Here is a 12,052-nt window from a genome sequence, read left to right on the forward strand (position 1 = left end):
TGTGGTCAGAAAAACATGCCTCATCATATACCCACCAATTGGCTACACTGCACTAGCTTTTCATAACTTCTTTATCTTATCATTTTGTCTATTAAGGTTTTAGATGAAGGCCATGCTCAAACAATTCCGTTTCCTAGGTTGAGGTTCTCAATCAACTACTTTTAATACTCAGAACCTTCCCTTTGCATATGAATTTTCTTGGAAAGAAAAGATACTTTAGCTGACACTGTTTCTTTCTTCTGTGTTGACCTAGCACAAACCCTATGTGCCTGTCCAAGCAATCAATGCTCAGATCTGCAGCTCAGCATCAAGTAAGGCATGATAATTCCAGCCCACAGTCCCAGTGCATCTCTCCACTGTGTGAGCAACACCTTCCACAGTGCCTAAGAGACTGCAGACAGCAGCATGTGAAGGGCTGAGCCCAAGGGAGCACCAAAAGAATTTCAGGCTCAGAATTTGAGAGACAAATATGCAAGCCACCGAGCATCTCTCTAAAGGAGTAATTTGAACACAGTCCCTCTGTAGCTGTTTACTTTGCCCCCAGTCGCCACAAATTACTCCAGTACCATGTGAAGTATGCATTCTTGCTCCACCATTTCAGTCGGATTTTTTGTAAGATAAAGACCTAAAGCTCCTACTCAACTGACTTCTGAGCAATTGCCACAGCCTCACCTTATACCACCAAGCCTTCTCTTCCAGCACTATTTATGTGAACAAAAAGCAAAAACAGACCAGTGGGTAGCACTTCCCCAGCAGCCTTCAGGCATCAAATCTTGGCCACACATATGTTGGAATGGCCCACATCACATCAAGTCACATCATGGGTATATTTTAGCATATTTTAGTATGATTTAGTATACTTTCCCCCCCAATATTTCAGTATCCAAAAGATTAGAATATGCATTTTAAAACAATATTTTCTTTGTTACTGATATGTGTTTTCATACACACGAACACATATACATGTGCACACTGCCATCTGCCCCAGGGTTAATATGCTAAAGATATCAGGCTGTGGTTGTGCAATCTATAGAACAATTTGCTGTCCAACAGAATGAGTAAAATCTAAACCAGATGTAAACATTTCTACTAAGACCAAGAAAAACAAGTGACAATTCTCAAAATTTGTTTTATTTCCTTAACAGAACTGAAAAGGAGTGGATCAAATCCTTACCGTGTGTTGGGCTTCAGGTTCTCAATGGGCAAGTGAGTAGATCCTGCAGTCCTGGTTGACCACTTATTCTTTAAAAAGTCATCATAGGATGCACTGTAAACCAGATAGCCTATAAACAGGAAAGAGAAATAGTTGTGAGGATTCGAATTAAATTTTAAATGAATGATATCCCTAGGTGTCATGGTAAATTTTAAGGATTATAAGGAATTGAAACATCTTTGAATATGAAAGTGATTCCATGCCTAACTCTCCTGGAAAATCCTGGCCTGTAAGAATGTCTTATCATTAGCTAATAATGATGGAACATTACATCAGAGGACAGCACCCACTTGTGAATTCTGACTGAAAAAAAAGTGAAGGCAAAAAATGACAGGGGTAGTGCATTCACTGTTTTAAGTGATACAATGACTGTGCAGACACTAGTACAAATGGTCATTTAGGAAAACCTTCCCCTTCTCCACTCTCCCATCGGGAGAGAAACCCTCAGGAGGGTACCTGTTACCATGTCTCCTTGAGCAGGTTTGGCCCAGTCCACAATGACAAAGGAGTGACAGCCTTCAACTGCCACAACCGTGATGTTGTGAGGGGCTTTCAGGGGACGCTGCTCTTTCTCTCCGAAGTCATTGGGAATGATTTCAGCAAGGCTCTCCACTTGGAAATGCTCCAGGGCCTCTGTCAAGGAGCAGGGGGCTGCTGGATCCTTATTGAGATAGGTCACATAAGGAGCTAGAAAAGACAGGGAAGGACAGCATTTAGTTAGCAGTTTGAGGTATCCCACAGTAGCACACAGGCTGGCAATTTCCTAAAGAGAGTCAAGTTTTGTGGTGGAATTTTAAAATTCCCCACCTTCCAGCCCAAAGACCGCTGCCAACAAAGCATGGCTTACAGCCAAATTGATTGATGAGCAGGGGGAATGGGATGTCAGCATTCAGGTTTACCTACCCCACACTCACAACTGTACCAAATTATGCAAAGGTGGAAGGAATGTCTTTGCTACAAGAGGCAGAAGAGAGCAGTCTGACTGCAGCACCCTCTGCACGCTACCTCCAGCTGCTCTGGAAGATGGGATGAAAATGTCACCCAAATTCTGCCTTTCCAGCATGGGAACAGATCCCTGCCAGTGCCTTCAATCATCTAAGACTTTACAGGTCTAAGTGGTTGGTTCTTACACAAACATCCTGAAGCTGGAGCAAAACAACAAAAGAAATGTGAGGAGTAATTCCAAGGTGAAGTCCAACCAGTTTAAAGGGATTGTTGTGGTCCCCTGGGTACTAAGGGACCAGGAGCCATGGGTGCCTACCTTCCAGGCATGTGCTCCCAACCTGTAACTTCTATTTTTAAAAGATTTATACTGACTGGAATTGCTCTTCAGTTCAGGAAAAGATTAAACCATCTTTTTATTGCCTTAAAAGTCACCGTAACATTCAAAGGAAGGACTATAAAACTTGCTTTGGAAATGTTTATTCAGTTGCAATAATACAATTCATTGAAATGGTAATATTATTTCCCTAGTGCCTTGAAATGTTCATAAACCAACGTTTCTTGGTTTATCTTATTGGATTTCATGCCCTAAAGGAATTTTTTCCAGATCTTGCAATGAAGTTAATTTTAGCCTCTCCAGCTAAATGAATCAAGAAGCACTGTCAGTGAGAGAGCTGAATAGAAACATCATGAAATTGTTTGGACAGGGAAACTGAAGATGCACTGGAAAAAGTTTTGGCATATATAAAAACAAATATTTTATTCCAGCAGCAGAGTTTCACTCTAAGCCACATGAAGCTTGTGGATATTGGAAGGGAAGCCAAGACATGTCAAAGATGATTCTCCATCCCCTGAACTCTTTTCTGAAATGCCAGGTGAGTCAGCAGCTGACTTAACCTCAGTTCAAGTGCCAGAAATATGTAAAGAGCTGCAGGGGGTGTCACCCTGGAATGTTCCCTACAATCTCCAAATCCCTCTCTTCTGGCCCCCAGCTGCTTCTCTGACATAGAATCAGAGCAGCTCTGAAGTCAGTGCTGCAACACCAACCTACACACTTGAATGGCTCATGTACACAGAAGACATGGTTCATGTAATGGGGGTTCCTTCATCAAATGCCTTCTACTGAGAAAACATTCAAATACCAAAATCATATTTATCTTTATTTGATTTATTTTTTGGAAAATTAATATCCAAAATACCATTCATTCCTTGACTTTGAAGCACCCTTTGAAGCACCCATGACATACATGCTTGTGCAAGGTGGATGAAACCACTGGGGTTGAACAGATCAGTGGAAAAGAATCAGATCCTCCAGAGGAAGACTCACACCTATGAGGAGACTTGCTCTGCTGGAACTACTGGTGTGAAGTTAGATGCAGTTAAGCTGAATTGATGTAGACACTCTTGCTGTCTTACTAACAATGCAGAGCACAGAACAGAGCACTTACACTTCAAGAGTACAAAGAGGTTTTTACTGGTTCAACAAAATCATCGCGGGCCCACGCATAAACATGCAAGCATTGAAGCAAGGAAAAAAAGTACTGCTGTTTGTGTTTCCAAGGTGGCAATCCTTAAAAGGACCACACACACTTTCTCTGGATGTGTTTGTGCAATGGTCTCAGCTGAAGGGCTGGCCTAGCTGGAACAAGAATTCTTTGCAGCACAAGTAGTAAGCTACATAAGCCAAAGAGCATCCTTACCAGTGAAGCGTTTCTTCCCAGCAATATCATATTCTGACACAGGGCCAGTGCCACCAACACTGGTCTCTGGATAGACAATCTCCAATTCTGTCGTCGTAGGAGCAGTGGTAGTGGTGACAGTGGTGGTGGTTGGTGGCAAAGTGCTCTCAAAAAACTCGTAGTCTTCAGAGGAAACACAAGATGAAAGTGTTAGCAGGCCTCATATAATTTTGGCTTAACTATGAGACGGGAAACAATTCCGTCACCAGCCACATTCTCAAAGAAGTGCTACACACGCTCCTGGTGGGGCCACTGCATGCTCCTTACAGAACTCTGGGTTGGTCAAACTTCAGCCTTGCAATGGTTTTTACCAAGCTCATGGACAAGAAGAACAGTCTTTGCCCCAGAATACTCATGTCACTGCTGATTTAGACCTCAGTCACACAGTTAAACAGGACAAAAATTAACAAATATATTTGTACAGCAATGTCCTGAATGTGTATCTGCCACCTCCTCTCACAAGCCCCAAGAGAACATGGCACATTAATTTAATCCCTGCCCAAAGCCCTCAGATGCCAAAGGAAGTAGAGAAGGGAGAGAAAAAAATTACTTTCTAAGAAAACTCTGTGTTGCAATTCTAAAGCCCTAGAGGTGGTTCAATACTGCTCTCAAACCCTCTTGTGACTGGAGGTGCCGAGTCCAGTACTTTCCCTTTGTGGTCCCTGCAGGGCCATGAAGGAAGGCAAACTGCCTGCATGAGCCTCGTTATGTTCAGTCCTATTTAACTCAGTGCTCTTTGACAAACTACTCTGCTACCTGACTAACACACAAAATGAAGGGAAAGTAGCATTTGGCATTTCTGCCGTGACCTCAGGCAGACTGGGGAACTCGGCTCATGTCTTTGAGTGTTTTGTGCTTAAACTGCTAAAGCGTGTGTATTCTGCACGTATTCTGGTGACCTGTACCTAAGGGGAGGCCTGGCAAAAGACCTGTGCACTGAGGATATTCTGCATCCATGCAGATGTAAGGGAAATGGGATGTATGTCCTGTGCAGTTTCTAATTCATCCCCTCCTCCCCACATTCTAAATGTCAGTTTCAGTATGAAGTGATCGGAATTAAAAGTACAAATGTCTATAATATCTTCCACTCAGCTGCTGTGCTCTCTTTTAAAATGTTTTTCTGTTGTTGGTTAGACTTAAGATCCAGCATTACAACCACAAACAAAAAAAACTTTCATTGTTCTAGAGCCATAAATTCTACAAAAAAACCTTTTTGTTTAACTGAGGTCTGTACTAATCCACTTCCATATGTGGGGCAGGAGCAGGAATTTGAAGACTAAAAGGGATAGAACATCAGATGTCACTGATGGCAGAAAGTGTATTTCAGTTCCAGTAACTGAGAATTTGCACTGCCTATGCAAACTTACAATTAAATCCTGTGAGTTGACACTTCCTCTTCAGCTAAGTTTTGTATGTCCTTGATTATAGTATCAAGATGGCATGAATATACTCTAAAAAAAATATTTCTCTCTTTTCCTTTCTTCTGATTTTAAGTCTCTTTGATATAAATTCCATATGATTTAAGCAGATTAGTTACTTTATATGTAGGTGATCTTATTCAGTATGAGCATGCTTAATTGTCTAAATGCAGACTACACATTAAAGAAACAACTCACTAAGGTATTTCAGTTGTTCAGGACTTGAATGTTATTTGGATTTTGTATTTTAGAGGAGGTAATTGACTTTGACTGAGCTGGAGTTAGAAGTTGTACCAGAGAAAGTAAATCTAGGATTGAAGCAGTGTCTGTATGACACAGCTCTAAAAAGTAATTTCTTTCCTCAATAGGTTCCTGTTAGATTGCAGGACTGATAGAAAGGGACTTTTATGTCCAGAAACAGATGGGTTTGGACACTTTCTCTCCCTATGTGATGCAGAACTGTTTTCCAGATCACCATCACTTGCTTAAGCTCCCATTTACCAATCTGCCTCCTTGAACCCAGTTCCAAAGAAAGAAGATAGAGAAAAAAGCAACATTCCACTTGCAATAGACTTCTACAGTTAACCCATACCATCATCGTATATCGCGTAAGCTTCTGGAGTTGCTGTCACATCTGAATCCAGTCCTGAGAATGTATCTATTGGCAAAGAAAGAAAAAAAAATGCTATAAAATTCACTCAAATAATGCTGGAATAAAGTTTGATATAAAAATATTTAGCCAGTGGAATTGTAAAGAAAAAGATAACTTCCTGGTTTCCAAATAATGCAGTGACAGTCTGCCCTGCACACTCAGAATAACAGATGAGAAGCTATTTGCAGTAGTCAGGAGTTTTGCTGGGGGAAAACAGGTTCAGGGCTGCTACATAAAATTAAGAGTAATCACCTTCCAGAAGCTCTGCCCCAGGCCCCAGCTGCTCTGGAGAAAAGATAGGCTGCCAGCAACTATACAATGATCACATCTGGATTTGACCATATTTTATAGTCTCAGAAGCAGCAAATGTGAAAGCATTATATGCCAAAAAAACCAACCAAGGAATTAAATATTTCTACCCAAATATTTTTGTGGAGGTATAAAAACAAACAGCCCACAGAGCCATGACATTTATAGAACATGTCAATGGTCTTGCAAGGAATTCAGCCCAAAAGGAATGGATTTGTAGACTGAAGTAATTAGTAATTAGCTGGATTTTCTGGGGTTTTACTCTGCACTAGCTCTACTCTGATCCTATGGAATGGCTGCCCATTACAGGTTGGGCCACATAGGTGTAATCCTGAAGCACTGCTCTGCATTAGTTTCATCCAGCATGAATTCAGTTCAGGAAATCAGAGTGAGATTGCTCTAGGATGCAAATGAAAGCATAGCAAGGACAGATGACAATGAGGTGCACATCAAAAACACTCTACTGGTCCATCCCAAAACCCAACACAGATGCACCAATAGACTTCCCAGCTGACTATTCCTTGATATTATCTCACCATCTCTGCAGGACATGACTCCAGCTCCAGAGACATCAACCATCAAGTACCTCATCTGTTGAATCCCAAAGGCTTTCCTGCATGCTCTGAGGAAAGCATTTCTCCACGTAATTCAAGGAAGCCAAACAGTACACAAAGCTCAGCACAGTCATAAAAAGCCATGCAAACAAAGCACAAGAACTGCGCTGTAACCTGCTGCAGGTACCATCAGAAGTCTCCAATGAAATGCTGGGGCTGGGGAGTGGCCAGCATGTAAACAAAGACAGGAGAAAGACAGTTTTGACCTCCAGACACTTCACATACATTGGTCACACTCCTGTAACACTCAATATGGAAGCAATAGTGTTATTTTCACTAAACAAGAACTGCAAACAATGCAAAATTTCAACTGTCAATGTTAAATAGTTTACAGATATAATCTGAATGATACATTTTCATTTTGCTGATTTTTTTAGAACTACAATTACTGTAAAACTGCTTTTTTTTTCTCCTAAAATAATTTTCTTTTAAATACACTTTGTGATTTTAATGCCAAAATAAGCTTTAAAACACAAGAAATGGGTTTATTCTTGTCAGACTTTCATATATGAGACTCTGACATTTCCTCATGGTAGACTTCTGCAGCCACTCTTCAGGAGATGATTCCCTTGGAAGTCACTTGACTTCTCTGAAGGTAGTCAGTCCCAAAGTAGATTCTTTGCTGAATTCTGCAGCTCTACATACAACTGGCCAACATCAACCAACATCTATAATGTATGCACTTACCTTTGTCTACATCCAAGGAATCAAGAGGATCAGATACGCAGAAATTTCAAATCTTCCATGGGCAGATTTCAATTCATCCATGCTTATAAGTTAGTAAGTCTTTGGCCTATCTACAGTCCAGCAAAGCCAAATTTCATTTTCTATTTTTGTACTCAGTTTCAGTAACTGTGCTTGTTTAGCATTAGCTGTGTCATGGTGACAATAATAGCTGTGTCACGATGACAATAAGAGTACTTCCCAACAGACCTCTCATTTTATTATTTTCTGTACATACTCCAGCTGCAATTCTTCGCCTTGCTCCATCACCCTTTGCTGAATCATTTGAGTAAACCCTGCCTGTAACAAATGGGGCCAAATCTTCCTATGAGCACTTGCCACAGACTTTTGGCATCTGTAAGGACAGTCTTGCTGTCTTGTCTTACAAATTCTATCACTTGATTCTATCACACATGGTTAAGTCTTTTTATCACACGTGGTTAAGTCTCCACCTGTTTTCTCCTTTGTGAGTTCATGAATAAAGTTTAGTTGATTTCACTGACAAATCACATTTGTGTGGCCAAACTCCTCCTTGAAAGTTAACGACTGCTGAATTTAGTGAAAAGCTGATAATAAATTCTGCTGCATCAAGAAAAAATCCTGCCAGAGATAAAAGAATTTGCCAAAGTTTAGGCAGAACATTTGGAGCTGGGTTTTGGCACTTGCAGACCCTGTCTGTTTGTGAATAAAGCACTTAGCAACAAATATCAAGCTTTGGCAGAAAAAGTATTTCACTAAACAATGTGGAGTAATTTCTAGACTCAGATTAAAGGGAAAGACAAGACAAAAATACAATTTAATATAATGGAAATGGTCAAGTGAAAATGGCATTGATTTGATAATTCAAGTAGTAGTTGTTTACCCTCTTGAAATATACACTTATCTTGTTAAACAATAACAGCCATCATTAAATAAATACCACAAAGATCTTTACTTTTCTAGCAAGTTCCTTTGTGGAACAGGCAGACTGTTTTCCTGTGTTTATCTAATCCTGAAGCAGGTCACTAGGATTTAAAAAAAAACTGAAAAAGACTCTTCAGAGAAGCTTTCAAAATTCCCAGGTAGGGACTAATATTGCAAAAGCTATAAAGTAATTAGCCTTAAGAACCAGGTAAGAAGCAGAAATCCAGCACCATCCTTTCAGTCTTCCACTGTGAGGCATTTGCAGACATACTGTCAAAATGCCAGGCTGTTTGTCTGTTACTTTAAGGCCATTCTCACTGAACACACAGCCTAAATAAAAACTTAATTTTCATTCATGCCTCTATCAAGTTCAAAGATTCAGCAAGCCCATCTGGTAGAAGGCAAAAAGCCCAAGCAGAATTTTTTAAATGTCCAGAAAATCGCATGAAAATTCCCCAGCCCACAACTCTGCTAAACGTAACACTGCAAAGGATTTTGTTGCTCAGATTCTGGATCCTACCTTCAGTTTAACCCCAGATATGTGTCATATACTTTTACTGTTCTTACATTGTGTATTCTCAGAAGAGGTCCTCCATGTAACAAACAGCATAGGCAAAAAAAGAGGAAATTACATGATGTAATCAACATTTAAGATAAGCAAAAGGAGCTGGGGGGTGTGTGAGGGATTCTAACTACCAAAAACCATGGCTCCCTTTAGGCAACTTTGAAAGTATGAGAGTGACTATATATAACAATATTTGTAACACAATTTTTCTTTTGTAAGTACAGTTAAGAACTATTAATTTTCCATAGGGAAAAGCAAAACTCATCAATATTTAATGATGATATGATTTTTACATGCATATGTGTATGTGTGTGTGTGTATGTACACATCTGTGCATAGCTACACATGCAAGCATGATTCTATAACTGCACAGTGCCAGATGTGGCTAATTGTTAATAAATTCTAACATAGAACTCATTTTAATTTTACCTGCACAAGGAGCTGGCATCTCTGACTCATTAACTGCCATGGGCCTCTGATAAGGGAATTTTGTTTTCTGCTTCTGAGATCTTCTCCCAAGATGCCATCCCTAGACTCGCTGTGAGTTGCTGGAGCCACACCTTTCTATATCACTGCCCTTTTCAAAGTGACAGCTCAGCTTCCTAGACCATGGTTTCATGACCCACTTGTAAATCTACTTTGACTTAAGAGATACAGGTGTATAGGAGAAAGGTAAAGAGGCTTCACTACCCATTAAAATTGGCTGCTGCAGTTGTCAGATATCTGACTGACAACATGCTGGTAAAGTTATGGCTGTGCTGCCCATTGGTAGAATGAGTTGAGGATTACCTACAAATGGGATGGGTAAGGGGCTACCATGGTGCACCCTGATCCGGTTTGGCAAAATGAGCAGCTAACTCACTTGCAATCCAGGTGCTGAAAGCATAAAACATGGTAGGAAACAGGCTCAACACCCAAAGGCTCTAGTGCATTTATATGTGTTTACTTTGGATTTCAGTTTGGCACCACAACTTAAGCTTGTACAACTGCAACAAGGAAAAATTACATGCACTAACACTGGTTTGTATCTTCAGATACCAAAGAAATCAGTGCAGAACTCTCTTCCTTATCTGTGCAGAACTGGGTTGCCTTTCACCAGCTTTCATCTGTGCTGTGCTGCATTCCTGCTGGACAGTCTATCTCTAAGGGCTGGCAAGAGAACAAGAATCTCACTTTGCAAATGCTGTTTCCACTATGGCTCAAAAGAGAGACTTTTCAGAATTCATTGTGATAAATGAACACAAAACAGACAAAATGTATAGCTCCTCCAGCTCCTACCCTGGCCTGAAATGGAATGAGAAAAATTTATATGTAAATGCTTTGACCACAAAGCTACTGCCTATACTTGTACCCCTGTGAGTGAACATATGTGATAAAAGTGTATCCAACACAATGTAAGAAATTTGCTGAAAACAACACAGTTTCACAAAAAATCTCAGCTTTGGTGAAAGCTGGCATTTTCCAGTAAAAATCCATTTAACACCCAAACCCTTCTTCACGAGCTGTAGTCTCAGCTCCTACCTTATCAAACAGACCAAAATCTTCAGAGGCAGATTCTCCACCATTCCACATCCGTGTAACTGTGCTGTAACAAACAGCACAGCCACAGAAATTCAAAGAGCACAAAAGGAAATTACCTTCTGCATTGCACTCTGGCAGGCCATCAAACCCCAGGAGCAAGTTGCCTTCATCATCATACTCTCCATAGGTGCCCGGAGGACAAGTTGGTGTGGGTTTCTCGGTGGGCGGCTCAGTGGTGGTCGGTTCAGGAGTGGTGGTGGTGGTGGTTGTAGCAACAGTTGTTGTAGTGGTTGTGGTGGTTGTCGTGGTAGTTGTTGTAGGTATTGTTGTAGTAGTTGTTGAGGGAGTGGTTGTTTTCTTAATCATTTCAAGACCAATCAGAGGCTTTCCTCCAAGGCTTATTATTGGTTTATCCTGTGCACTCGCTACAGGTTTACTAAATCTGCTATGTCCAAACAAAGGTAATCCATCAGGACTCACCATTGGAGCACCCTTTTCATCTAAGAGAGAAGAACAAAACCAAAAAATCTCATCATTAATCCACTTCAGGCTTATAGCATTAGCATTACTGTGTTTTATCACAGTGGATGCCACAAAAGCACTGAATAGAGTGAATAGAGCCTTCTGTAAGTAAACTGACAGAGAAGGAGAGTGTTACTTAGGAAAGAGCCATGGCTGGGAAGCTGGAAAATGGTTCAGAAAAACCTCAAAAAAAAAACACCACGGTGTTCACATTTTTCAGCTGTTTGATAAACACTCCAGGGACGTTTCATTTCAGAACCACAATGTGCAGACAATGACGGCGTTTCATCTAATTCACTCTCATCAACTAACTGTTGATGAAATGTATGATGAATCCATATTCTGCTCCTTAATGTCAAACACGTGCAAGGAAAATCTGGGATGAGCTGGCAAGATGCTGTCACTGTAGATAAACTTGTGTGCCAAATTCTGTACTGTAAATATTCATGGTAGACAGGTTAACAATAGGCACTGAATTTGTATTCAAGAGATCTTACAGATGGACTGAAATGCAAACAGCAGTCTTCAGAGAACACAAATAGGGTTTCTTACTAATTGTTGTCGGCTTTAGAAGAAAAAATGAAATAAACACATCCATATGGCTGGTACAGTGCTAGGAGTGGGGAATAATTATTCGTATGCATACAAAGATATAAACAATCATCAACTCTTATTCTACTCATCAGTCCTTATTCTGGATCAGTTCTGCAGTCCTTTCTAACGCTGATACAAGTGAGATGGACTTGAGTGATTCTTGCTGCCTCGTAGTCTGGAGTCTCACAGGGTAACTCAAAGCCTCCCCAGGTCCTGCTATGTGCTGACTCTGGTGGAGACTTGAGGCACAAGCAACTCCAAATGGCTTGCATGGGGCCTGGGGATGCCTGAAGCATTCAACAGCTCAAGGATTTGTACCATGTGTACAACAACTGTA

At 40.7% G+C, this 12,052-nt stretch overlaps 1 protein-coding gene across 1 annotated transcript in view; it reads right to left on the reverse strand.

The window, feature by feature from the left end:
• The window catches only part of FNDC1 (fibronectin type III domain containing 1), a 62,963-nt gene that overhangs the window by 14,260 nt on the left and 36,651 nt on the right, over positions 1–12,052 (reverse strand). The window contains exons 11-15 of the mRNA XM_041470107.1: positions 10,716–11,099; positions 5,905–5,970; positions 3,856–4,017; positions 1,670–1,900; positions 1,175–1,283 (exon numbers count right to left, since the gene is read on the reverse strand). Of these exons, the coding sequence (XP_041326041.1) occupies positions 1,175–1,283; positions 1,670–1,900; positions 3,856–4,017; positions 5,905–5,970; positions 10,716–11,099 (952 nt within the window). The remainder of the gene's footprint in view (positions 1–1,174; positions 1,284–1,669; positions 1,901–3,855; positions 4,018–5,904; positions 5,971–10,715; positions 11,100–12,052) is intronic.

The sequence above is a fragment of the Pyrgilauda ruficollis genome, unplaced genomic scaffold (assembly GCF_017590135.1).
Source record: "Pyrgilauda ruficollis isolate IOZ18807 unplaced genomic scaffold, ASM1759013v1 scaffold24, whole genome shotgun sequence".
NCBI classification, from domain to species: domain Eukaryota; kingdom Metazoa; phylum Chordata; class Aves; order Passeriformes; family Passeridae; genus Pyrgilauda; species Pyrgilauda ruficollis.